Source organism: Marmota marmota, unplaced genomic scaffold (assembly GCF_001458135.2).
Source record: "Marmota marmota marmota unplaced genomic scaffold, marMar, whole genome shotgun sequence".
Taxonomy (NCBI): Eukaryota; Metazoa; Chordata; class Mammalia; order Rodentia; family Sciuridae; genus Marmota; species Marmota marmota.
The window spans coordinates 25,239,918-25,265,716 of NW_026000174.1; the positions used below are offsets into that span (position 1 = coordinate 25,239,918).

At 48.3% G+C, this 25,799-nt stretch overlaps 1 protein-coding gene and 1 long non-coding RNA gene across 19 annotated transcripts in view; one reads left to right on the plus strand and one right to left on the minus strand.

Moving 5' to 3' along the window:
• Mical2 (microtubule associated monooxygenase, calponin and LIM domain containing 2) overlaps nucleotides 1–25,799 on the plus strand; it is a 215,805-nt gene that overhangs the window by 115,828 nt on the left and 74,178 nt on the right. For 7 of the 18 annotated variants that reach the window (XM_048788346.1, XM_048788349.1, XM_048788352.1 and 4 more), the window contains 8 exons: nucleotides 4,837–4,920; nucleotides 7,968–8,117; nucleotides 9,540–9,662; nucleotides 10,713–10,904; nucleotides 11,098–11,199; nucleotides 12,328–12,453; nucleotides 23,822–23,929; nucleotides 24,861–25,047. In XM_048788346.1, the coding sequence (XP_048644303.1) occupies nucleotides 4,837–4,920; nucleotides 7,968–8,117; nucleotides 9,540–9,662; nucleotides 10,713–10,904; nucleotides 11,098–11,199; nucleotides 12,328–12,453; nucleotides 23,822–23,929; nucleotides 24,861–25,047 (1,072 nt within the window). The remainder of the gene's footprint in view (nucleotides 1–4,836; nucleotides 4,921–7,967; nucleotides 8,118–9,539; nucleotides 9,663–10,712; nucleotides 10,905–11,097; nucleotides 11,200–12,327; nucleotides 12,454–23,821; nucleotides 23,930–24,860; nucleotides 25,048–25,799) is intronic. The other 11 variants (XM_048788351.1, XM_048788360.1, XM_048788362.1 and 8 more) reach the window with 8 other exon arrangements.
• Nucleotides 1,146–23,478, minus strand: LOC125612064. The gene is made up of 3 exons (XR_007342326.1): nucleotides 23,354–23,478; nucleotides 16,049–16,060; nucleotides 1,146–1,158 (listed from the first exon to the last, which is right to left on the minus strand). It is a non-coding gene; the product is annotated as an uncharacterized LOC125612064 (long non-coding RNA).

Sequence of the window (25,799 nt, forward strand, 5' to 3'; positions counted from 1 at the left end):
TGCTGAGTCTACCCCAGAATGATCCTGAACAGGCAGAGCTATGTCAGCACACGTGCACACTCTGAAATCCACACGTGCATCTGTGTCTGTGAGTCGGTGCTCCAAGCTGTTGGTGTAGTTAGACATGCAGAGCACATGCCTTAGTGGAATAGAAATGTAGAATAGGTCACGTCTGCGTGATTCCGTGCCATTAGTCCCCTCCACCCCCACCATAGTACATAAAAGTACATCTTTGTTTAGCCACCCTCCCTGTCCTTCTCACCACCCTGCAGAGGAACACCCTGACATGGGAATTAAGCAGCGTGTACACATCTATTTACCATGTGGCGTCTTATTCTGAAGAGGATTCACTGTTGCCTGCTGAGCCAGTCTTAAGACTCTCTCTCCCTCCTGATTTTCACAGTTGATATTAAATTCTTCTTTCTTCCCTAATCTTATCTTCCTGATAACATCCAAATCCCAGCAAGACTTACCAACTTCATAAGGTAAGAGATTTTCTCCATTAAGGATCTTGTTACATTTAGGGGAGTAACTTCTCCATCCCAGGGCAAGTGGTACCCATGGGGTTGACTGGTTCTGAAGATTGGCTGGCTGCAGCTGGGAAAAGGAGAGGATCTTGGGGAGTTTCTTTTTCTCTTTAAAAGCTTTTGGTCTGCTTCTGTAAAGCTGCCTGTGATCCTGGTCAGCATTCCAAGGCTACTTAGCATGGACCAATTCTGAGGTCTTCAGGGCTATAGTCACCATGTGTGTAGGTAACACCTGGATATACATCCTTGGCCTCTGTCCTTCCCGTGGTCAAATATCATGTACATACGCACACACTCATGCTGTCTACTTGGTACGCTCTCAGACCTAATTACACATGGCTGATGCATGTATTTATGGCCACTACAGTCAGTATGTAGTATATTAAATGCCTATGCAGGGTACCTAGGTCTTGTACCATTTTGAACCCACTCTTTGGAGGACAACATAAAAAGTTGGCCCATCCCAGAAGCCAGGCATATAGCCCTGGGGGCTTATTCTGCTCAGTCAGGTCTTCTTTCTCCAGCACTGGCCCCGTGTACAGAGAAGTTCATGCAGCACGATTCTCTCATATATCCACATCTGGTCTGCGTGATCCTGTTGCCCTTCCCAGCCCTCCTCTTCTTGACCCTCCTGCACTGGCACTTTCCAAAGAACCACAGATGTTATTTAAGAATGTACCTCTTCTCTTCATCCATCTGTCCACCCATTAACATCTCAGAGCACCTGAATTCTCTTCTCTGCCCTAGAGATAGAGCAGTGAACAAGACAAGCTAGGATCCTGCCCTAGGGAGTACCTTCTAGTGGGACTTGAAATGTCATCAATCCCCTTCCCCCAATTCTCCCACAAAGTCCACCCACCCACCCACCCAGCAGCCAGAACCCCTACTAGGTTTCTAGTCCTTCTTGTTTCCAACATTTGAAAGCTTGTGCATGTCAGGACACCAGTGTCCAGGCTGCTTTCCTCTGCACACTGGCAGCCTGGGGTTCTGAGCTAATTTACAGATTGAGAATGCAATTTGAAGCCAGGCAGGCAAACACATATTTAGACATTCTGAGGACTCAGCCAGTATTCCAACCTCTCAACAAGCTCCCATGTGCATCTGCAGAGTGAGGTAATAATAGAGACATCATAGCATTGTTGCAAAGATGCTGTGAGCAAGTGCGTGCGCAGGTCCAGCCTAGGGAAGAGGCTCCGTCGATGACATTTCCCCTCCTTTAAGGATCCTGATTAAATAAAGATGCTTATTTTCTGAAAAGATGAACAAAACTGTTTGGATTGAACCCTTGGTTCTGTACTGCAACCCTTGATAGCAGACAAGCATTTTCATATGTATTTTCTTTGCCCCTCGTGTGAGTTTTCAAGGAAAGCTGGGATTATATTCTCATCCCAATTTTGTAGGTGGGGAAACTTGGACTTGGGGGAGAATAAATTTTAATAAATCATATAGATTGTAAATGTCAAGGCCAGAACTAGAATTCAGATGTTGAAAATCCTTTTACTAAAACTAAACTGCACTAACACCAGTCTAAGACCAGTGTTCTGTTTTGAAATACTGGGGATAGAACCCAGGTCCTCACACATGCTAGGCAGGAGCTCTATCACTGAGCTACATCCAAAGCTGTATAGTTTAAGAATTATTTTACATCTGTGACTCATTCATCCTCATAATAGTTTATGTGCTAGATACTATAAGATTCCTTCTTATAGTTCTTATAGTTAGGTGATTTTTCTAAGATCACGCAGCCAGGAAGCAATTAGTTCCAAAACTCAAAAGAGCTCTCTTGCTAGTACTACTGCCCACCTTTGTAAGCATCATAACTGTTGTCCGACTCCACCAGGCCATAGTCTGCAATGGCCAATCTCTGTTCCTTTGATCCAGATCTAACTTTCTCCATGTTTAGCCTACACTAGCTAACTAAATATATAGTTTGCTTGCTTTAAGCTAAAATCACATTCACACAGGCAGTATGAGAACATGGCTATCTCATGCTAATCAAACAAATGATCAGATTGGCAAATATATGCCTTTAATTTTTTTTTTAAAGAGGGAAAGCAATTAGTTTAATAAATGCCTTTTGGCATATAGACTCTTTTGAATCCTTGGGAAACCATGATAAGAAAATGTTCTTAGAGTGAGAGTTCTGGACAAATTAATAAGAAAAGAAAGTAGGCTGTTAGTTTATTCTCACACTCTCTGGCTGGCATGATAAGTGTTCACTTCCTCCTGGTACTTCCAGTACTTTGTAGAATGTGACTTTCCAAATTAGATAGGTAAGAACAAAATTAGATAAATCTCTGGGTTTTATTTTCTTAACTTTTATATGTTTTAACTTAGGCCTTAGTTGAAAATCCATACTTCAATGATAAATCCATTATGGAACTAGGCACACTTTGGGCATGTGTGTTGCTAAGCTTTCCATGTAAACTCATTTTATTGTCCCAAGATCAGGATGGATAGGTCTAAAGAAGTAGAGGCTGCTGCTCTCCACTTCCCCCCAACCCCAGAAGAATTTAGGGTCTTTCTGGAGCTGCTGGCTGGGCATTCTCTTCCAGGAATGCCTTTGGTGAGCCTGTAGATAACAAAGTTGGATCAGATCTGCACAAGGTTCTGGTAGATGGAACAATCCCACCCTGGGCTGTTGAGTATAAAGGAAGCCAGCTTTTCATTTAGGGGGGGGGGGCAGAAATTCTCAAGATTATAAAGGGTTCTTGTTGGAGAACGTTCTGTACTTTCAGGGACTCCAATGTCAGGCCAGAGTGACTTTTGCAGGCTATGGAGCTGGAGACCCAGCCAGCCAGTGCCTCTAAGACCCAACACTGTTGCAAATAAGGTCATCTGTTTCTCTTGGTGTTCACCCAAAGGTTTGGGTTGAAATTATTTCCATTCACAGAATAATGATTTATGAGAAGCTGAGCAAAATGTTGAAGGGAAGGCAGAGCTCTTTGATCTGTTATTTTATGCTGCCTGGGTCAAATTTTTGAACTAATATCAACTACTAAACTGTGGTTGATCTTTTCTTTCTAAAAGAAAAAAAAAATGATGTAAACAAGGGGAGGGGAGGGCCAGAGGGGAATGTTTGTTGGAAGCCAGTGGGTACATAGTGCCTGGGTGCTAGTTATTACTCTTTTAGGGCTGGCTGGGCATGTACCTGGATTCGAGGTGAGCAGGTGGCCTACAGCCAGCCCTTCCTCCTACATCTGTCATGGTGGGAAGACTAGGATGTGATCTGGGCCTACAATGAAGGATTCTGCAAAAGTGTAGGGGACTTTCTGCAGAAAGGGACAGTCAGTCACTGGGGCATGGCTGTGTGGTCCTGAGGGAGGTAGCCACTGAGAGATGGCTCCAGAGACTGGAGAGTCAGGGTGGAGGGGTCCAGATCCGGGAGGCCCCATGTGGAAGATGGGCTTCCCAGCCAGATGCAGAGGAGGTGCTGCCCTCAACCTCTCCACCCAGCTGGCCCTCGCCCTGTGTGATCCTCCTCATTCCCTCAGCAGACAGCTGATAGTGCTGTGCCTTTGGGTGGCCTTGCAGGGTCAGTAAACACAGTTTTGCAGATTTAAAGGTTTAGATTCAGGCAGCAGTTGCGAGGGGTTCTCAGTTGGGCAACCATGCACTGTATCTTGCAATCCAGGGATTCTTGTGAGAGTGAAGAGGCTCTATTAACAATTATGCTGAAGAGGGGAAGCAAATTACAACTGTCCCAGGAAAACAGGGCTACATAGCCACTCTAATCCTCAGGCTGTATCTAATGCTTATTTGAAATTTAAAAATATCATGTTAGAGACTGAATTGCAGGCTTAATTTGCTACCAAATCCATGGACAGTTCATTTGAGTCCTGAGAATAATCCCAACAAGGCAAACCAGTGTCGCCTTCTTGTAGGAGAAGCTCCTAAGGAGCAGAAAATTACCCTAGGCTGTCTCCATAAGGCAGCACACTGAGGCCCAAGGGCTGTGACCCCAAGGTCACGTTGCAGTAGGAACAGTCCCTGTGCTATCTGTCACAAGGATTCTGTTTGCCTGAGGATGTTTCATCATGAGCCTTTAGAAGGTAATTCCCAGCCCTTCTGAGCAAACCTGCTTCCTTAGGTGGGAGTGGGGATGGGTAATGCTCCCTCCATCATGCCCGAACATACCTCTGTGACAGCATTTGTCATGGATCAAGGTCACTTATTGCTGTGTCTGCTGTCAGGCAGGGATGCTTTCATGTGTGCTTTTAGTTCAAGGCCAGCACATGGCCTCAAGGATATTAATGGAACCCAAACCCTTGACAGCCCTGAGCTCACTGTGCTTTCTTGGACTTTGCAGGTAGATGGCCAAACCGAAGAGAATGACATGAACAAGCGGAGGCGGAGAGGCTTCAATAACCTGGAAGAGGTTTGTGTGTGCAGGGTTAGTTTAAACAAAGGCCTGTTTCCTGATAACCAGTGGCTCAGGCCTGACCCACTGTGACAGCAGCCCTGGCATTTTTTCTTTGTCATGAACCACTGGGTTCCAGGCGTGGCTTGATGGAATAACAGCTGGGGTTCTGCTCCTCGATTTGCCCTTACTGGCTACATAACCTTGAGAAACATAACTTCCCAGGGTGTGGGTCCTGACTGTAAAATGTGATGATACATCTGAAATGTATGAAGCTTTGCAGTATTTTTAAAGACTAATAAGAGGTATAGATAGATATGAACATGTATATACCTATATGTTAACCAATATTCAATCACTATGAATAAGTAGGGAGGAGGCACCAGCTGGCTTAATTTAGCTCTCAGTCTTTGTCTTCTTTTGTTTTCTGCACTTTTAATCTTACATACAAAAGTCCTGGAGGCCACTAGTGCCACCTTCTGGTGAAAGGGAAAATTGCAGGCCATTTTAAAAAGACAATCTCTTAATTTCTCACCTGCTTCTGAAAAATGGGTCAGTGGGAAGAGTACCAGTTCCTGCTCCTCAGGCAGCAACTTAAAGAGAGCTGAGCTATAAGACTTCATTTTTTAGAAGGTCATTCTTATTCCAGGAAAGCAAGCATGCAAATGTCAGCAAAATGTAGGGTGCCACCATTAGCAAGCCTACTTACTGGCCAAAGTCAAAGCCATGGCTAGAGGCACGGGGGATAATTTGAATAATACATTGATTCCTGATTTATAGGACTTAGAGAGACTTTTTATATGGTTGAAGAGTTTTTGTTGCTGTATTTTTTAGGACATTGTTGTTCTTGTCTGTGACTTGCCCCATCTCAGGACAGTGAGCTCTGTATAACGAATAGAGCCAGGAGGCTCACCTCTGGGAAGTGCAGCTGCCTGCTACTCCCCTCATTTTCTCACACACACAAAAAAGCCTGGAGTTCAGTTCCCATCTGAAAGATCTGTCCACAGATGTTCAAATCACCTCTGTCTGAAGCCTTTCCAGGGCTTCTCCCGGCTGTGGCTTCCCACTCTCAGCTGCAGTGTGACTGAGAAGCCAACCTGTAGGGAGGTAACCAGGAGGAGGAGCTGAGCTGTTCACGGGGCTAAAGTGCACTCCTCCCAGGTCGCAGGTGGCTCTCCACCTTCCTGCCCGTGCTGCTGGCCCTTTCCTGCTCCCCAGAAGCCTCCCAGGTTCACTTTGTCTTCAGGAGTCTTTTCCTGCCTTTCACTCTTGACCTCTTGAGGGGCTGTTTACACTGCTTCTGCTACTGGCAGCAAAATTTCTGGAGTGGGAAGAAATCTGCTTTGCATCTGTCCCTCTGAGACGGCTCTGGTCTGTTTTCAGAGGCAGCTGTTTTGTTTAAAGTCAGTTTTATCAAATCAATAATTCTCTCTAAATTCTTCCTACTCAAAGTGTGGTCCCAAGATCCAGCAGCAGCAGCAGCAGCATCTCTTGGGTTAGAAAGGCAGGCTCTGGGGCACAACCCAGACCTGGAATCATATCTGCTTTTGAAGGTCCATCTTGGGTCTTGAATATTGATGTCTGAAAGTGCTGGCCTGTGTCCACTGTGTTGTCTGACTTTGATCTTCTACAAATAGTGATTTCCCAGTAAACACTCTTCTTCCCTGCTCCCGCTTATACTGATGTGCAGGGTCACATTTCACAATTTGAAGTGGGGCGTGCCCACATGGTTTCCCATGAGGCTGTCCTTCCTAGGGATCCTTCTAAAAAGCAATTGAGCCTAGCTTACTTCTTCCTATGAATTTCTTCTAAATGAACACATCTTCATTTTTCATGAGAATGCTACTGCTGTGGGGAAGACCCATTGTCTCCTTGAGAAAGCTCACCCACTGCCCGCTGGCATGGCAGTGCATTTATGTTTCCTGGGTGTGTGGGAGGGGATCCTTCAGGAAGGGGGGGCAGCTGGTAATTTTCCAATTTTTATTGGTAAGAGATGACCTTACATGGAACTCTATGTTACAAAAGAGCTTAACTAAGCAGTTGAGGGCTACATCATCATTTGTGAGTCATACACTCCAAAAGGATAGGATAAGGACAGCTCTGTGGATGCCACAGAGGCATCCTTCCCCTAAACCCATAGCCCCAGTCTAACCACCAGAAAACATCAGACCAACTCGATTGAGGGGCTTTCTATAAATAGCTGCCCAATACTCTTCAAAAGTATGAAGGCCATGAATGATCAGGAAAGATGGAGAAATTATCACAGCTAAGGAGACGTGATGACCACATGCAGCGTGGGATCCTGGACTGAAGCCTGGAACAGAAAAACAGACATTAATGGAAAAACTGATGCGATCCAAATAACGCCTACGGTTTCATTAACAGTATCATGCCCATGTTAATTTCTTAGTTTTGATAACAGTAGTGTGATTGTTCCAGATGTTGCTTTAAAGGCAGCTGGGTGATGGGTACCGAGGATCAAGCTGTGTGGTCTGTGCAACTTTTATGTAAACCTAAAATCATTTCTAAATTAAAGGTTTTTTAAAGACTGCAAACACTGAGCAGTCCTGGTTGAAGTGGGGAAGCAGGTACAGAAAAGAGAGGAGAAAGAAGCTGTGCTTAGCCAGACTGACACCCCCTCTTGCTTCCTTCATCCCCACTACTCTTCACCTCTTCTCAGCCACATAGTGTATTTTTGAAAAATATCTTATGTGATACTTCTTTGTTATAACTGATTTTTGCAGTAACTGCTTGAATTGAGTTATCCCTCCCATTTTATAGATGAGGAAACTTCAGAGAAGTTAAGTAGATTGCCAAGGTCATGGGATGGGAAAGTCAGAATTCAAACCCTAACTTTCTAACTCCAAGCATGGCTGCCCCTTTCTTCTTAATAAAGATGTGTTCATTCAGAGGAAATTCCCATGAGAGTTGTCTCTGAGGTTTGCCAACTGCCTCTGCCTTGCTTCCTCACCCATGAAGCAGGCTCTGCTTTGGGAAACCAGTGGCCTGTCCTGAGTCCCCAGGCACAGATACCAAGGTTCCAGGATCCAACCTCCAATATGCTCTTTTGACTTTTACAGCCATCAACCTTCTCCAGCCGTAGATTGGGCTCCAATCAAGAGTGCAGCAGCACTAAGGAAGGTGGAAATCAGAACAAAGTCAAGTCCATGGCAAATCAGCTGCTGGCCAAGTTTGAGGAGAGTACTCGGAACCCCTCGGTCCTGAAGCAGGTGAGTCATGTCACTAGACCTGCCTTCCTGGTAACCATTAACCTGCTGGGAAGCCAGCCGCAGTGTTCAGGCTAGGGATGGACTGAGCTATGCCAGCCTGGCCTGGTGCAAAGGAATCATGAGCTGCCCGGTCAACAGGCCACAGACTTTTCCATGAGGCCAACTGTTCTCCACTTTGAAGATCATGCTATCCCATTGTAGTGATGCAGCTCTGCCATTGCAGCATGAAACCACTACACAGGATGCCTAAACAAATGAGCATGACCATGTTTCAATAAAACTTTATTTACAAAAACAGACAACCAGCCAGATTTAGCCTGTGGGCCATAGTTTGCCGATACCCGTTTTGCATTAAAGAAATCCATTCCCTAATTTGGTGTCGCTTTAAAACCATGACTTGATTTGCAGCCAGTTTTGAGATGGTACAGCTTGAGGGAGCTTTGGAGATGCTGGTGTGTGGGAGAGCGCTGTCTAAGTCCATGGTGAGACAGTTCGTCCAAACCAAAGGAAGCTGACTCAGACACTTGCAGGGATCTGAGCCAGCCTCAAAGTGTTCCCTCTCCCAGCCAGCCATGCAGGGCCACTGCATCTGTCCAGGATTAGTCTGCGACGAGAGCAGGTTGAAAGCTGTGGGTCGGACTGCAGGCCTCCTTGTGACTCTAGCTCCAGGTCTTTGCTCATAGTTCAGTCCACCACCCACCCCCGCCCCCACCACCAGTTTTGACTAGGGATGTTGTCACATTTCAAAACCTTTGGGGAAGGAGCTCCAGTTGTCTATGGAGAATACTTGTGCCATGACAGAATGAGGCTCCTTTTGGGAGGACAGACTCTTGGCTAATTAGAATTAGAGGCAATCAGCCTCTTGGCCTTGGTGTGGACCATGCCACTCCTAGACTAACCAACCCTCCCAAGAACAGACATTATTATAAGGGGGCATTTCTCTGAGACCTCTAATTCTCTACAACTGCTCTTGATCGCCCCTGCTGGGGGCTTGGCCTCCTAGAATCCCCAGGTGTTGATGAATGCTTGATTCCTCCAGAAGGACTGGAGTGTCCCTATCCCAGAAAGGGCGGGAAGCTTTCCCATCTCCAGGACTCCTGGACTGACTTTGGCCTGATGTGGGCTCTGCCTCTGGCAGTGCAGGACCAGAGCCCAGTGTCTGAGCCAGAAGCAAGGCCTGTGGGATTCACACATTGTCCAAGAGGAGGGGACTCTAGGCTCCGTGTTCCTGTGGACAGAGAGCCAGGCCTCCAGTTTCCCAGCCAGGCCTGGCTTGTAGGAGCCTGGCTAGTTGTCTCTCTGCCCTTGCAAACTGCACCTGCCTGCTCACCTTCTCTTCTCCCTCCAAGTGTCTCATTCTGATTCACCTTTTCCTCCATGTCTCCTGTGGCTGTTTTTTCGGACTCACCTTATTCCTCCCAGGAACGCCGTGTTTCAGGGCTAGGTAAGCCTGTCCCATGCTCTTCCTCCGACCCGCCTGTAAACTCCCGCTGCCCCAAGCCAGAGGAGCCCCCTCGCAGCCCATCACCTCCTCTGAAAAGGCAGGTAGGGCTCCTTCCTGCAGATGCTATTTTGCTGAAGCCAAGGGAGACTTTGGGGGTGGGATCAGTGGCTCCCTCCATCCCCCACAAGGGCTGATCATAGATTCTCTGGCCAAGCTGACACAGCTTGAGGTGACCACCCTTATCTATAAGATTAACTATGAATGCAGCACTTGAAATAGATGTCGTTGATTCCTCGGTCAGTCAAGGGTATTGACTGACCAACTCTTGGTGTTGCTGCTTAAAGGAAAACGAACCAGCACCATGTGAGCATTTTATGGATGCCCAGTGGCACTGAGCTGTCTGCTCAGCCTGACCCAGCGAACAGGCGATTTCCACATCAATGAGTCATGGTTGGAATGGGCTTGGGTGGCCATGCGGCTGCACCCATTGAAGGCATGAGGCTGGAGCGTGGTGAGGCCCTTCTCCACGCAGGACCTCTGTTAGTGATGGAACAGAACCACTATGAGTAACCACAGATTCCAAAGACATCTGGTCAGCATTAGGCATTTTATGTTGCTTCTGGTGGTAGATTTGGAGTGGAGCAAGTGTGAATCTGACTCTACAATTTTACATCTGTGCCATAAGATCCACCTGGGGAGCTTTTATTTTTAAAAAATACCAACGCTCACTCAGAACAATCACTCGGCATCTCTGGGCACTGGGTAATTAGCATCAGAGGCAATCAGCCTCTTGGTCTTGGTGTGGACCATGCCCCTCCTGGAGTAACCAACCTACCCCAGATTTGAGTATTTTTTTAAAGTACTCTAGATGATTTCAGTGTACAGCTAGGGCTAAGAACCAGGTTTGGCTCCGGGGTCTAGGGTGAGGTCCAGGATGTGTTTTATTCATGAGGGCATCAGGTAATTCTGATGCAGGTGGCAGCTGAGCCACCCCAAGACCAGTTGGGAATCTTTCTTAGGGTGTGCCTGGTGTGTCCTGTCCCTGGTGCTCATGGGGTTCCTTGCACCAGGGTCTGTAGAAAGGTCACAGGAGGGAAGGGAATTTCATCTTCCCTCTCTCCCAGTTCTTCTCTGTACTTTTGATGGGGCAGGTGCTCAGAGAGCTCAAGCAAGTGCCTGCTGGTGGGGAGTATCCTAGCAGGCCATGGAGGGCCAGGGCCAAGTCTGACCTGGAGCTGGGCGGGCCAGAAAATCTCGGCACCCTGCCTCCTACCTGCCAGGGAGCGCTGGCCCTTTCCGGGGTGCTACGGCGGCTACAACAAGTGGAAGAAAAGATTCTCCAGGTGAAAGATCACTCCTTTCTGCCTATGTCCCTCCCTGTCTGTTGACTTCCTGTCCTCCCTCCGCCCTGGCCTGATCACTCCCTGTCTCCTGTCCTGCCTAGTGTGGAGAGCCTCCCTCACCTCTCCCCAAGAGGCCACCCTCAAAGTCTCGGTCACTCTCTCTTTTCTCTCTCCTTTCCCACCTTGACTGCAGAAGAGGGCTCAGAACTTGGCCAACAGAGAGTTTCACAAAAAGAACATTAAGGAGAAGGCCGCTCACCTCGCCTCCATGTTTGGACACGAGGATTCCTCACAGGTAAACCCAGGGCTTGCAGAGCCCCCAGGAACCCAGGTGCTGGACATCCAGCCAGGCGACCATGAACCAGACTCTGGAGCTTGATATCCTCCTTTCTCTTTCTGGTAGCACAGTGACTATTCATTTTTCAAGCTACTAAAGAGTCTGAGCTGGCATCTAAAAAAGACCCAAATGCAAAGATTCAAAATAAGTCAGTACATCATGACAAGGAGAAAGTCAAGGCAGGAAAGTAAGCCCAAGTCCAAGGAAAATGTTACCAAGCAGGAACACAAGCTGATACACCCTAGAGAGTTTTGAAATGGGCTGTGGGTTTCCTAAGGGCCACTGCAAAAAGGGAATGCTGTTCAGTTGCAAGACTCACAGTGGCCTTTAAGGTGGAAGCAAACCAGGTGCTCCTTCTGTTTGAGGGCCCTGATCAGGGAGGCACTGAATGATAAGGCCACAGACATGCCATAACCTGGGGTCTCCTTTGCAAAGGGCAACATCAAGCTAGAATGGAAATCCCTGCATTACATAGGATTACACAGCCCCCTCCAAGCCAGTTACTTATTTGGAAAAGAAGGGAGCTGGAAGAGCGGGTAATGAGGCCCGTGGTGGATACATGGGTGACAATCAGCCTGTCTGTAGAACGTTTCTCCTCTGCCACTTTCACTCAGTCTCCTCACCTCTGCTACTTGGGATAGATACTTCACATGTAGTTCATTTTTAGGGTTCCCCGTGGCTGCCGGGAGGCCAGCACAGTTGTCTGCCCACAGCTGCAGAGGTCCCGCTGTGATCATCTGTCCCAGAGAGGGCCAGGGTTTCCCCTCCTAAGCTTGCAGCAGCTGCTCCTTTACACCAGAATTAGCTGGCCTCTGGAGCAGATGTAGGCAGGCACCAAACGGATCTGCTTGAGCTATTTTAATGTGAAAAACGAGCTGGAGTAGTTGCAGCCGAATGCAGTGTAAACCAGGAGCCACATAATCCTGCTTGGCTCCAAAGACAGGTTTCTGTTTAGTCTTGAGAGACTCGAGAGACAGGCCCAACATCTCCCCCACACGAGGCACAGATAGGGCTGTCTGGTCAAGGCCTGCAGGGCTGTGCACGCCCCTGGATAATCCTAGTTTCCTCTATCTCTGTTCTGTGCAGAACAAACTGCTCTCTAAAGGCCTGTCTCATACTCATCCTCCGTCTTCTCCCTCTTGCCTTCCGTCTCCTGATCCAACTGCTGCTTCCTCTCCACCGACTGTTGACTCTACTTCTCCTGCCAGAAAGGTAGTTGTCCTGAACCATGTGCTGCCCACCCCCTTGCATGCTCTCATGCTCTGCTTGGCCGGCACAGACAAACATCTGGAGCTTGGCTTGGCTGCCGTGAAAACTTGTAGGCTGTTTTGCTAGAGTCCTGGATTAGGTTTTGGTTTTGTGTTAGAGCATGCAACACTGAGTACAGTCAGTGTGCAGAGCACCTGCCAAACAGGGCTCGCTCTTCCAGGACTTAGCCAGGGACCCATGAGATGCCAAGCACTATGTCAGATGCTAAGAAAACAAAAAAGGGGGAGGTCTAGTTCCCTGACTAGTTTGGATGAAAATAGCACATTATCATAGAAATCAGTCATTACTTTCCTTTTCCCTTATTTCTGCTTTTGCAGTGCTGGGGATTGAACCCAGGGCCTTGTGCCTGCTGGGTAAGGGTTCTACCACTGAGCTGCATCCCTAGCCCAGAAGTCACATTTCACTACATACAATTGCTAATATTTGGTTGGTTTAAACTAACAAAATGACAGTTCCTAGTGGTAAACCTTTTACTATTAATTCTGTAAGAGGTATAAAGGGCAAGATTGTGGAAACAGAGAGAAGCCTTGGAAAGATTCACAGAGAACATACTATGGAAACTGGGTGCTAAAGGTCACACAGGAGGATTTTGCTATAGAAAAGTGTAGGGCTAGGGTATTCTAGAGCGGAGTGAGCCTGTGCAAAGGTGGGCAGGCAGGACTGGCAAGAAGTGGAACGACAGAATGTTTGATGTGGCCTGAATTTGGGACTGAAAGTATTTTGGGGGCTGTGGGGAGCAAAGGGGAAGATGAGCATGCTCTATGTTAAGGAATCTCATTTCCCCCCCTGGGTTACAGTCAGCCAGGGAAGGACCTGCTCTGTTTAGGTAGTCACGCACAGGTGGGCTTGGAGGAAGGCAGGAGGCACGGAGCTGACTTTGGTTAAGTATGCAATGGAACCCATTATCTGTGAGCAACGATCACATTTGGGTCTGAGACACTATTTCACCTCTGGGATGATGTGTCCTCAGCTGGTCTGTGCTCCCCTGAACACACCCAAGCTGTCCAGTTCCCACAGAGGCTCAATGTGCAGCGCAGAATGTCCCCTTGTCCGGGGTACTGCTGGTTTACTTCTGTTCTGTCAGGCACAAGCCAATTTGCGCTGTTGCATAAAGGAAGAATGAGAGGCCACTTCTTCATGTGTAGCTGGGGGTTCCACCCCAGTGACCCCCCTCTGTGGAGAGAAGGTAGGATCCCCAAGAAAGGGGAAAGAGTGTGACTTGCTAGACTAGCTGAAAGGTCCCCAGTGTGAGTGTGAAGCACCCTCTCCCCCCGAGGAGAACAGTAGGAGGTGACATGGAGAAGAAACACAAACACTTCACGTCTTAGTAGCCATGGTCAAGATGCCCAGCAGCCTGTTCCAGGGTAGCCCCGGGTCAGCTGTGTGGCTCTAAGTCTCCCTCCATTTTTCCTCAATATAAGAGTGGTCCTGACTGTCATGATGGTGAGCTATATGGATGGAGACATATAACCTTGCTGTTATCACCAGCAAGGTTTCAGGACAGCTTTTTTGTCCAGCTAGGGAGAGGAGTGTGACCTAGAGAATACTTCCTAATATAGGAGAGGTCATTGGCACCCTTGACCATATAGGACAGGTGAGGACACCTGGCCACACGCTGGGGCGTGGCTTGTTCTCCCAGCTGCTCAGCCAGCCCACACCTTACTTCTCCCTGGCTCCGTCCCTCTGGCTACCTGGGCCCTTCTGAGTAGAGCCTGTCTAGGGCCACTCTCACCCCTGCCTTTCTCCCCCCACCCCAGGAAGGCCTGGCTTGGTCTTTCACAGCTGATGGCAGATCTGGGCAAGAGCAGTCCCCTTTCTTCTCAAGCTCCTGCCTTGGTTCCCAGTGGCACTGGCTTCTCTAAGTGGTGGCAGGAGGCAGCCTGCTAGGAACGAGAGGAGCAGCAGATACTCACTGTGAATAAGCTTTTCTCCCAATACATCCTGGTCAAGCCCTGCCAAGGTCTCCCACAGGGAGCTCTGGAGACAGCTCTAAACCAGTGTCACTCCTTAAGCCAATAAGTGGACGTTTATCCATTCAACAACCATTTATCAAATGGCAACATAGTGTTGGGGACTTGGGGCTCTTGGGAGAGGTACTAATGAATCAGAGTAAATTCCTGCCCTGATGAGGCTTTCATTCTAGTAGGGGGAAGTAAACAATCAAAAATAATATGACATAAAAGCAAATTCTATAATAATATGTCAGAAGATAAGACAAGACTTTCTATGGTGATGTGAGAGCCAGTAGCAGGGGCCCGGAGCTCTGGGGGAAAGGTCCACTTTGAAATGGGGTGGGCAGCAGGGGTCTTCCTGTGCCTGTGACGACTGAACAGGAGAAGATAACAAAGGTTCAGGGATGATACCAGGACCCAGTCCTGCAATCCCTCTGAACCACAGGGCCAAGTGTGAATGGAGGCCTTGTTAGAGGGACCAGCCCCATACTGTGTCCATATGAAGCCCTCTACCCTGGGGCAGGGAGGGTACCAGTGAGACTCCCTTTAGGGCGGCCAACCCCAGGTCCTCTGGCCCCCATCTCTGCAGCTTTGTTCTTATGTCTCCCGGGTTGTAGTAATTATCCCCTCTTTTTTCTTATCCTATCTCCCAACCCAACCTTGGCCATCAGATGATGGTATAATTAGGCTATTTTAACAGCTCCCACCTTATTAATTAGAAGCTGATGTACCTTTCATGTGTGGCAGGGAGTGATCAGGGACTCTTAGAAGGGGCTCCTCTAGCGGGGGAGGGGGGGAAGTCACAGAATCTCTCCGTGCCTTAGTTTCTCCAAGTGCCCACACTCACGGTCCCTGCAGGTCTCACTGCAGGTCCATGGTAGGCAGCCAGGGATGGAGTAGGAAGCTTTAGTGGCAAGCAGTCTCGGGAAGGGTCTTGCCAGCACCCCCACCACCATGTCCACACTTTATTTTCTGCCTCTCCCAACCCTCCTTCACCATTGATTCAACACCGGGCTTTGCACATGCTGAGTGTGGCAGAATCCAACCCCCTCTGAAGAGAGAACCGGCTGCCCCTTAAAGTAGACAATGACTTGGTGACAAACGTCTTTATTTCATCTTGATGGAGCTCAGGGCATCTCTCCCCAGGAGAGGGCCTGGAGTCTTCATGCTTCTTCCAAAGAGACCAGGGGCTGCTGTGATTGCCCAGTAACCCCAGGCTGCCTCCATTCCGGAAAGCCCAAAGAAGAAAAATGCTCTTGAAGCTGATGCTTAGTCCTTGGCAACCTCCTGGCAGGCAGTATGTTGTGTTCCTGCCTCGGAGCCCACACCCCAGCTCTGAGGATCCAGGACTAATCCCTCCTTGGGATTAGTGGGCGCAGACTTGGCCAAACCCACCATGAGGAACAGGTGTTCCCCAGGGATGTGAACTTGAGCCACCAGCTCCAGGAGAGCCAGCCAGGGTCTGCCTGCAGACTGCACTTGCACTCCCAGCTGATGCTCTGCTTTAAAACTCAGAGTGGTCCTTTTGGTTTTCTGACCCAAACAGCCACAGAGAGTCCTGAGGTCCTCTCATATAGGACCCAGACCTTTTCCAGAACCTGACTTTCAAAGCCTTGGGCTATGGGCCATGTCCAGTCTTATGTCCCCAGCATCATTTTTCTCACCCATCCATCAAACCAGCTTCCTCTAGTGGTCTCCGCTCTCTACCAACCATTCATTTCTTTCTTAGAGAAGAGACTGTGCTGACTTAACCTGCTGCATGCTGCTGCCATTTGCCCAAGGCTGCTGAGCTCTTGCAAAAATAAGATAGTAGCCAAGCATTTGCACAGCTAAGCAGGGGACCCCTTCAATGAGCTAGAAACTGTGGTTCAGTCCTCTTATGTCAGGAGATCAATGAGCATTGCAGAAAGAGCTTTCTCTACCTTAAGGATGTTTGTTTTTCAACTGGATTTGCAAGTTTACTCTAGAGATTTGCATACTAGAGGGAAATGGAATTGCTGAGCCAGTTTTGGCTGGGCAGTCTGACATTATTGCATCGGATGCAGGGATAAATCAAAGCTGCCTTCAACCTCACTGTCTCTCTATCCTGGGCACAGAGCTAGGCAACTTTTGGAGATCTGTAGTGTGCATCCCAGCCTGGGGGATGAATTTGAATTTGCTGAGTACCTGGTATGTGTCCAGGAGGGACATATATGAGTTTAGAATCAGCTTGAGCTTAAAGTACCAGTTACTCACTGTGTGACTTTGGACGAGGCAGTGTTCCTCTCTGAGCCTTAGTTCCCAAACCCATAAAGTGGAGACATCAACAGTTACTCCAGAGGGTGATTTTTGGAATACTTCAGTGACCTGACATGTAAAATGCCAGAAGTAAATGTTCTCTTCTAGAAGAAACTTCTAGAAGAAAGCTCATTTATCTAAACTGCATGTCAATTCCTCCTTTCTAAAGGAAGAGAACTTACCTTCTGGTTTTCATTTCCGTGCCAGCCACTTAAGAGCAGTGCCACCTTAGGTAATTTAGCCTCCCTGAGCCTCAGCTGCCTCCCCATCAAAGGCTGGGAGAGCTCAATGCATATGACCAGCAGCACTGTGCCTGGCACCAGGGATGAAAGTGGCAGAGGTGGGCTCCCCCTGGGAGATCATGGCCCCAAAGGCTGTAATTTCTAAACCCCTTAAAAAAAACAAAACAGTTTTGGTTTCTTGCTCTCCCCTGCCCTTGGTCGGATAGCAGAGGAATCAGGTCCAGCAGCCTGTCCTCAGATGTTTTCTCTTCCAATGACTCCTCAGTGAGGATGTCCTTGCCCAGTGGCCCAGGAGCCCTCTTCTGGCCCTACTTGTGGAATCCTCTCCTTCCCACAAGTTCTCAGCTCCTGGGCCCTGACAGCTCTACCCCCATCCCTGCCTGACCCGGGTGGGCTTGCCTGGTGCGCACAACACCCACACAGCCACAGGGAGTCAACTCTGTGGGGAGGCAGCCTGGACACCTGGTATTCTTGGCTGAGTTCCTGGCCTAAGGAGGGAAGTTGCCATTATTTGGACACAAAGGACCCAGGAGCCTGCTTCCTCCCTCTTACCGAGTAGCTCCCCTGTGCCAGGAGTGTAGAAATGAACAAGGCAGCGCTGCCAACATCAGGAAGTACAGACTGGGGGAGAGAAGGGCCTTCTGGGACAGTGTGAGAAGTGTCCCACATCCAGGCAGGGACTGGCGGGCTCTGAACTGGGGTCACAGGATTGCCTCAAGGTGGACGTCCAGCCTTCTTCTGCAGCCTCTGGCATTGGCACATGTGACACGGTTATGTCACCATGAATTAATCCAGGTTGGCTCAAAAGGAAGGCAGCTTGCTCAACCTGGCTAGGCACATCATTCTTGTTTGTGCAGAGGAGAATCTTTTAGGGAAAAGAAAGGAGTCCCAGGTCATAGAAATGCAAAGCTGCACAATCGCGGTGCTTTGGACTCCCTTTGAGCCACCAAGGGCCTCTGGCACCCAGCAGCATGCGAAGCACAGACTCTTTTGCCACCCTGTGGGGTTGGTGGTGCTCTCCCCATTTTACATATGAGGAAGTTTGGGCTTGCAGAAGGGAAATGGCATATGTGAGTCTAACCTAATATAATGTGAGACGAGGGCCTGCATGAAATGCCTGATCAGTCTAGATTGTTCTGATTAATCAGCTGAAAAATAAATTGAATTGAAAAGGGGAAAAAAGTGACAAAAAAAATATTCAAATCCTCATAAATTGCAAAAGCAGTCCCATGAGACTTTAAAATTGCTAATTCTTAAAAAACAAAACAACAACAACAAAAAAAAACTAGTGATTGGAAGAAGGTCATTTTTTAGCTAAATCATCAGATTGCCCAATTTCACATTTAGAAATTGTTCCCAGGCAAATTTAAGTTCACCCTGACCAGCCCTCCATGGGAACATATGTGGCTCCCCACTCAATGTGGTAATCTCCTTGCTGAGAACATGTGACTCTTACTCTGAGGTCAACACCAGGATGAGTTCTCTAGAAGTTTCTCTGCAAGTTAAGCATTTCTTTATGTCTCGGAAAACAGACAACCTGGCAATTCCCCAGCCGACTAGAGCAGGACCACTCAAAGTGTGGTCCGTAGGCAGAGACTGGTCTGTGATCCAGGGAGTCCATCAAGTAAGAGTAACCATTAGAGACTCATAGAGCAACTTGACCTTGCCACATATGCAAATGTATGATCATACTTTTAGTAATTTATTTTTATGTTAACCAGAAGGATCTAACCACAATGAATCAGAGATTTAAAAAAAAAAACAACTGGTGAGCATGTACAAATAGTTTGAGGAGCATTGAGCTAGCAGAAGCCAGAGAGCTGTATCCCCACCCCCATGGAACCAAGAAAGACATCCAGGAAGAAGACAGCCCTCGGTCCTTGGGGCAAAGTCCACCTTCACAGTAGTCTTGGGTTGGGCTTCTAGATCCCCTGTCATCCCTTGAGACAAGTTCTCTAACAACTGGTTTCCTTGTGACCACTCCTAGGCGACATCTTGGTGATTCTGGAATGGGTTGCAGCAGGGTGGGAAGGACAAATGGGAGACCCAATGCCAGTTTCCCTAAGGATGCGTTCCTCTCCAGTCTTTTTATAATGTCCCTCTCAGAGTGCATGTGTGTGGATGCCACTGGGAGAAAGAAGCCATTTGGCCCTCGATAAAAGGAAGGGCTGGGTGTGGCCTTCACTCTGGATCCCCTTGGCAGTGATCTGGACAGTGTGCTGGTAGAACAACTGAGCAGACTGTGATTGCAAAGGCACATTTTGGTGACACCCCCAGCAACCTCCCAGCCCCCTGCATGCTTTGGTAATTGCTTCCTAAGTCAGGATTGCTCAGAAGCTCAGTGATACAAAGTGCTTATTAGCTAAGTAGTTAATAAGGTCTCATTAGGGATTTGCATTTAAAGCCTTAGAAAGTATAGTCTCAACCTCCGCCACATGGTGGGTGGGGGGTGCGATCGGGGTGCGTGGGTGTCTTGGCATCACCTGGTGCCTTTCTGGGACAGAACCCTGGAGCAGTTCACACACTGGGCTAGTGGAGACAGCCACCCATGGGGCTGGGTGGGCAAGGCTGAATGGGACCCCCTCTGCCTTCCCTCTTTATTTTGATCAGGGCTGTATTCTCAGCCTCTATCTGAGTGGCAGAGTTGGGGGCCCCATCTGGGGATCGAACCTCAGGCCAACAATGGCTTATTGTCCTGAGCCAACACACCTGAACTTTCCTGGAAGCAGGAGTCAAGTAGCTTGGCATTTTTAGCCTTCTGAAAATGGCAGAAAGCAATGCTTTGAGCAAAATCCTAATCTCCCTCAGGCCAGGCCAGCATGATGGGGGCAGGGCTGGGATGGCCTGGCAGCTGCTGCTCCTGAGAAGTAGCAGGCTTTGTAAGTCTGATGAGACCCCATCTGCGGAAGCCTGAGGGATCAGACACCCCTCCCCACTCCACCCCCAGGCCCGCAGCCACTTCTGGGCAGTTCCCAAGAGCTGCACAAATGCATCATGGAGTGACTGCTCCAAAGTTGCTCTTAGTGTTGACTCCCTTAATCAGGACGGGAGGAAAGTCTCCTGGGCCTTGTCATTCTCGCCAACCTGCTTGGCATCCCTCTCCTATTCATCCTGAGAGCACCTCTGCTTTTGCTTGAATCCAAAGAGTTAGCATGAGGTGCAGAGGGGGCTCCTCAGCCAGGAACTGGGGAGCTGTGCAGATTCCTGTCCTTTGCTTCTCTGATTCTAGACCCTCATGCTTTGTATTTGAGGCTTCCTATTATGGGATTAGATATGGCCTCCCAAGAGCAGACTAGGGTTTAGATGGAGAGTATCATTTCACCCACATTTGAGTCACTGTTACTTGTGGTCCTCAAAGCTATCAACCTTTGCCCAGAGGTCCTCCTGCAGCCTGTGGTGCTGCTTGACCTGGCCTTTCCTCCCAGAAGCTGGATTTGGAGACTAGGCAGGATCTGGAGCCCCTCTTCCTCCAGAGTCTTATGCTCAGAAAGAGTATTTCCCAAATCACAGGTTTTGCATGCTTGATTCCCCTAAGCAGAGGACAGCGTTCTGCTGCGTTCTCTCCTGGAGAGGGAGAACAAGTTGGGGTTTGCCGAGGGCTGGATGCGTGATAGTGCCTGGTCCTGCTCCAGCTGCCAGCCTCGCCCCTTCCCCAGCTCCTCAACACACTGGTGGGATCCAGACGTTTGTAGGTTCAGGAGCACGACACTCAGATGAGGGGAGTTCAGACCCATGTGGAGCTGCTGCCTCTCCCGCTCTGGGCTGGCTTTGCCCAGCACCAGCTCTGGGACCCATGTGGCACTGCCATTGAGCCCTCCACTGTGCTCTCCAAACAGCCCAGAGTAGCCCAGCCACCCCTTCACTCCAGCCACTGCTTGTTGGCAAAGTGTTCCATGGTCCTGCCCGGAGGGACTCAGACATGGGTGCAGCTCTGTAGGTACCCAAGAGTGGAGGGATGAATCCAGAGGAGGGAGGATCAAGCTTATCTTGGCCCAGCCCTGCCACGCACCATGCACTCAGTCCTTCTCACAAATCCATGGGGCAGGTGCAACTGCCCTCATTTTACTAAACGAGAAAATAGCTCAGAACCTGTCAGAGGTGAAATTGGGCCCTGCCTGTCCCCGTGGCCACTCAGCTGCAGCCACAGCCCTCCCAGGTGATGGGCTCTCTGGAGCAGGAGGACTGCAGATTTGCCTTCTGTCTGTGAGAGAGTGGTTCCTGGTTTCCTTCTCTCCTTAGCTTGGCTTCTCTGTCTTACAAACTTTTGCACAGACTTTTGCACACACACACACACACAGGTGCAACACAGGCCTATGGGTAATTATTAGCCCCAAAGAGTTCAATTCCCCCTGCCCCTAATGAGACAGGCTTGACGGCCAGAGCTGGGGTCAGGAGTCCTGAGAATAGTTCTGAATCTTGCACTTATATGATAAATGATCTCAAGGAGATCCCTTCCCCTCTCTGGAATCCATTTTGTTTAATAATTGACATTATTCCTTTTGAGATGATTTGACAATATCAAAAGATGGGAAAATATAATTAATATGTTGAAGGCACATTGATTTGAGTGTCTTTTAAGTTATGCATGACAGTGGAATTCATTTTGATATAATTGTTCGAGCATGGAATATAGCTTCTTCTAATTAGGACCACTTTCTTGTTGATGTACACAATGGTGAAATTCACTGTGGTGTATTCATATATGTTCATAGAAAAATTATGTCAGGTTCATTCTGCTGTCTTTCCTTTTCCTATTCCCCTTTCCTTCCTTTTATTTCCCTTTGTCTAATCTACTGAACTTCTATTCTGGCCCTCCCCACCCTTATTATGGGTTAGCTTCCACATATCACTGAAAATATCCAACCTTTTGCTTTTGAGGATTAGCTTGTTTCACTTAGCCTGATCATCTCCAGATCCATCCATTTACTGGCAAATATTATAAAGTCATTTTTTATGGCTGACTAATATTCCATTTTGTGTTTGTGTGTGTGTGTGTGTGTGTGAGAGAGAGAGAGAGAGAGAGAGAGAGAGAGAGAGACACGTTTTCTTTATCCATTCATCAGTTGACGAGCACCTAGGTTGGCTCCATAACTTAGCTATTGTAAATGGAGCTGCTATAAACATTGATGTGGCTGTGTCACATATTATATGCTGATTTTAAATCCTTTGGATATATACCAAGGAGTGGGATAGCTGGGTCAAATAGTGGTTCCATTCCTAGTTTCGCAAGGTATTTCCATAATTCTTTCCAGAGTGTTTGCACCAGTTTGCAGTCCCACCAGCAATGCATGAGTGTATTTCCCCCACCACACATCCTTGCCAACATGCATTGTTACTTGTATTCTTGATAATTGCCATTCTAACTAGAGTGAGATGAAATAAGAAAAGATAGCCTCTTCAACAAATGGTGCTGGGAAAACTGGAAATCCATGTGTAGTAGAATAATATTTAACCCCTATCTCTCATCTTTAATCAACTCAAAGGGGATCAAAGACCTAGGAATTAGACCAGAAACCTTGCACATACTGGGAGAACATCTAGGCCCAATATTACAACATATGGGCTTAGAAACTGACTTTCTTAACAAGACTCCTAAAGCGTAAGAAGTAAAATCAAAAATCAATAAATGGGATGACATCAAACTAAAAAGCTTCTTCACAGCAAAGGAAATAATCAAGAATATGAGGAGCTGGGCTTGGTGTTGCATGCCTGTGATCCCAGCAACTGGGGAGGCTGAGGCAAGAGGATCACCAGTACAAAGCCAGCCTCAACAACTTAGTGAGGCCCTAAGAAATTCAGCGACACCCTGTCTCTAAATAAAATATTTTAAAAGGGCTGGAGGTGTGTCTCAGCAGTTTAATCCCCTGGGTTCAATCCCTGGTACACACACACACACAAAAGAATGTTAAGAGAGAGTCTACAGAATGAGAGAAAATCTTTGCCACCTGCAACTCAGGGCATTCATTTCCAAGTTATACAAAGAACTCAAAAAAACTTAACACTAAAAAAAAACAAACAAACAAACCCAATCAATAAATGGGCAAAGGTACTAAACAAACACATCTTAAAAGAATAAATACGAATGGTCAATAAATACATGAATAAATGGTCAACATCTCTGGTAATTAGAAAACTACAAATTGAAACTACTCTTGAGATTCATTTGCCCCATTAGGGCAGAGGCTCAGTGAACCCCTGAAGGCCTGGCACCCCCAATGGATGTGGTTCTGCCAGTCACTAGGCTCACCCAACGTTTTGGGGAGGTTTTCTTAATATTTTTTCCAATTTTTTATTGTGTTAAAATACACTTAGCATAAAGCCATCTTAACCATTTTTCATTGTACACTTCAGTGATACTAAGTATTCATGAACTCTTTTGATCTTATAAAACTAAAACTGCACCCCTAAAAAATGTTTCCCCTGGGGCCTAGGGTTGTGGCTCAGTGGTGGAGCATTTGCCTGGCATGTGTGAGGCACTGGGTTTCATTCTCAGCACCACATATAAATAAATAAAAGTCCAACCCAACTAAAAAATAATTATAAAAAAAAAAGTTTCCCCTGGCGACCACTATTCTGTCTCTGTGATTCTGATGACTCCAGGTACCTCAGAGAAGTGGAGTCTGTGTGTGTGTGTGTGTGTGTGTGTGTGTGTCTTCTTTCCTCTCTCCATCTCCGGATGCTCACCTCCTCCTCCTGGATGGCTTGCCTCTCTGGGACATTGGGTGCTGTTGGCATGTGGGTTCGGAGCACTCTCCCACCTCCAGCCTTGCTGCATTTTCCTTCTGGGTGCTAACTGGCCTCTCTTTTGTCTCTGTCCCCTCCGACTCTGCTATTGGTTAGCTGACGGTAGGGAAAGTGTCCAGCGGAATAGGGGCTGCAGCTGAAGTCCTGGTCAATCTGTACTTGAATGATCACAGACGTAAGACCCAGGCCACCTCTCCAGACCTGGTAAGGACTTGCGCTCTCAGCCTTCACCTGCAGACACTGGCCCTGGCCTCCTAGGGGGGAGCATGGGCGGTGGAGAGGATGACGGCCCAGCCCCCTGAAAGCTCCCCTTCTCTGGGAACAAGAGAAACGGGCTGGGCCTGAGCAGAGGCGCCAGGGAAGCCGTGTTTCCTTAAAGACGAACTTCACTCAGGTCCTCTGTGGGACTGTCTGTGGCTCTGGAGAAGGAGGGTCCATGTTGTCAGTGTTTGGTGCCGACCTGAATGGCCCTGTGTGTTGGATGGGGAACCGAGTAGTGGAGAGAACACAAGAGCTTCCCTCTCGTTCTCCCTCCTCACATGAGGCTGCTCGCTGCCACCACCAGCCACGTGCATTGACAGTTTGTCTCCCCTTGGCACATTGTCTTGGAACTGCCCAGGGCTGGGCTGTCCTGGCCCACGTCTCCCCTCTACCTTTGCCTGTGATGGTTTGTCAGACTCAAGTTCTCCCTTATTGACACTCTCTTGAGCAGACTTGAGGCCACCAGCTTTGCTTGTCTGACCTAGTCATTGCAGAGAGCAAGGACATGTAGAACATCCTCAGCAGGATCGTGTCAGTAACCCCCTCTGGAGCCAGGGATGTTTATCTCCTATAGAGAATACCACTGGGCAGACACCCAACCCTTCCCAGGGGGGAGTGTGAGTTGTCAAGAAAGCTGGCGTCGTGACACCTGCTCCATCGGACCCTCCCACCCAGAGCCAGAGCAGCCAGTCTGGGGAAGAAGCCCTGTCTCTCCCCAGGGACAGATATCAGGAACCTCTATCTTTGCAGCAAAGATGCGAGCGGCAAACCAGAGCCCAAGATGTCCCCGTAGTTCAGTTTGGAGTTTCTCAGCACCCAGGCCTGACCCCCGAAGACTCTGGACCTCACGCACTGCTCCTCTGTTCCGCCCCAGGAGTCTGTACGGAAGGTGTTCCCACTGAACCTGGGTGGCAGCGACACCTGCTACTTCTGTAAGAAGCGAGTGTACGTGATGGAGCGGCTGAGCGCCGAGGGCCACTTCTTCCACCGCGAGTGCTTCCGCTGCAGCGTCTGTGCCACCACCCTGCACCTGGCCGCCTACACCTTCGACTGTGATGAAGGTAAACCCCCGCAGCCAGGAGGGCACTGGCTCTGGCCTCAGCTGTGACCTTCCCAGCCCTGAGGTGGTTCTAGGACACCCAACCCTTCCCGGGGGGGAGTGTGAGTTGTCAAGAAAGCTGTTTAGAGAACCTGGGAGCTCCAGCTACAGAGGCCACCTGTATTGTGAGGGACTGGGAAGCCATGGCCACCACCACAGTATGCCGCGCTCTGGTGGCACCCAGGTTCTGAGGGCTCTATATAAATCTTCTCATTTAGCCACACCACCTTCCATGGTCCCTGAGTACCCAAGAAAATCAAGGGTGTACTACATGATGGCCTATTGGTAGTATTTATAAAATATGAGTTATTAAAAAATGACCTTTAATAATAATATCTCCTCTGATAAGTGGCCTACCAGAGATCATCAAGGAAGGAGCTCTGCTCAGCGCAGTGGTGATGGGTTTGTAATTTCCAGCACTTTCCATTGCACCGTCGAGTGTAGCATAGTGCTTGGGAGGACATACCCTCCAACTCGCATGCCAGCTTCAAATTCAGATTACACCTGCTAGCCATATAACCTAGGCCTGTGATTCAACCTCTTGGTCTCTCAGTTTCCTTGTCTGTAAAGTAAGGGTGATAATAGTACTTAGCTCAGGAGATTGTTGTGAGTTATTTACGTGAAGCGTTTAGACTAGCGCCTGACGCGCAGGAAGTCCCACACCAAGTTCTTCACTATTGTTCTTGTTGCCATCACTGTTTTTACTATCGTAGC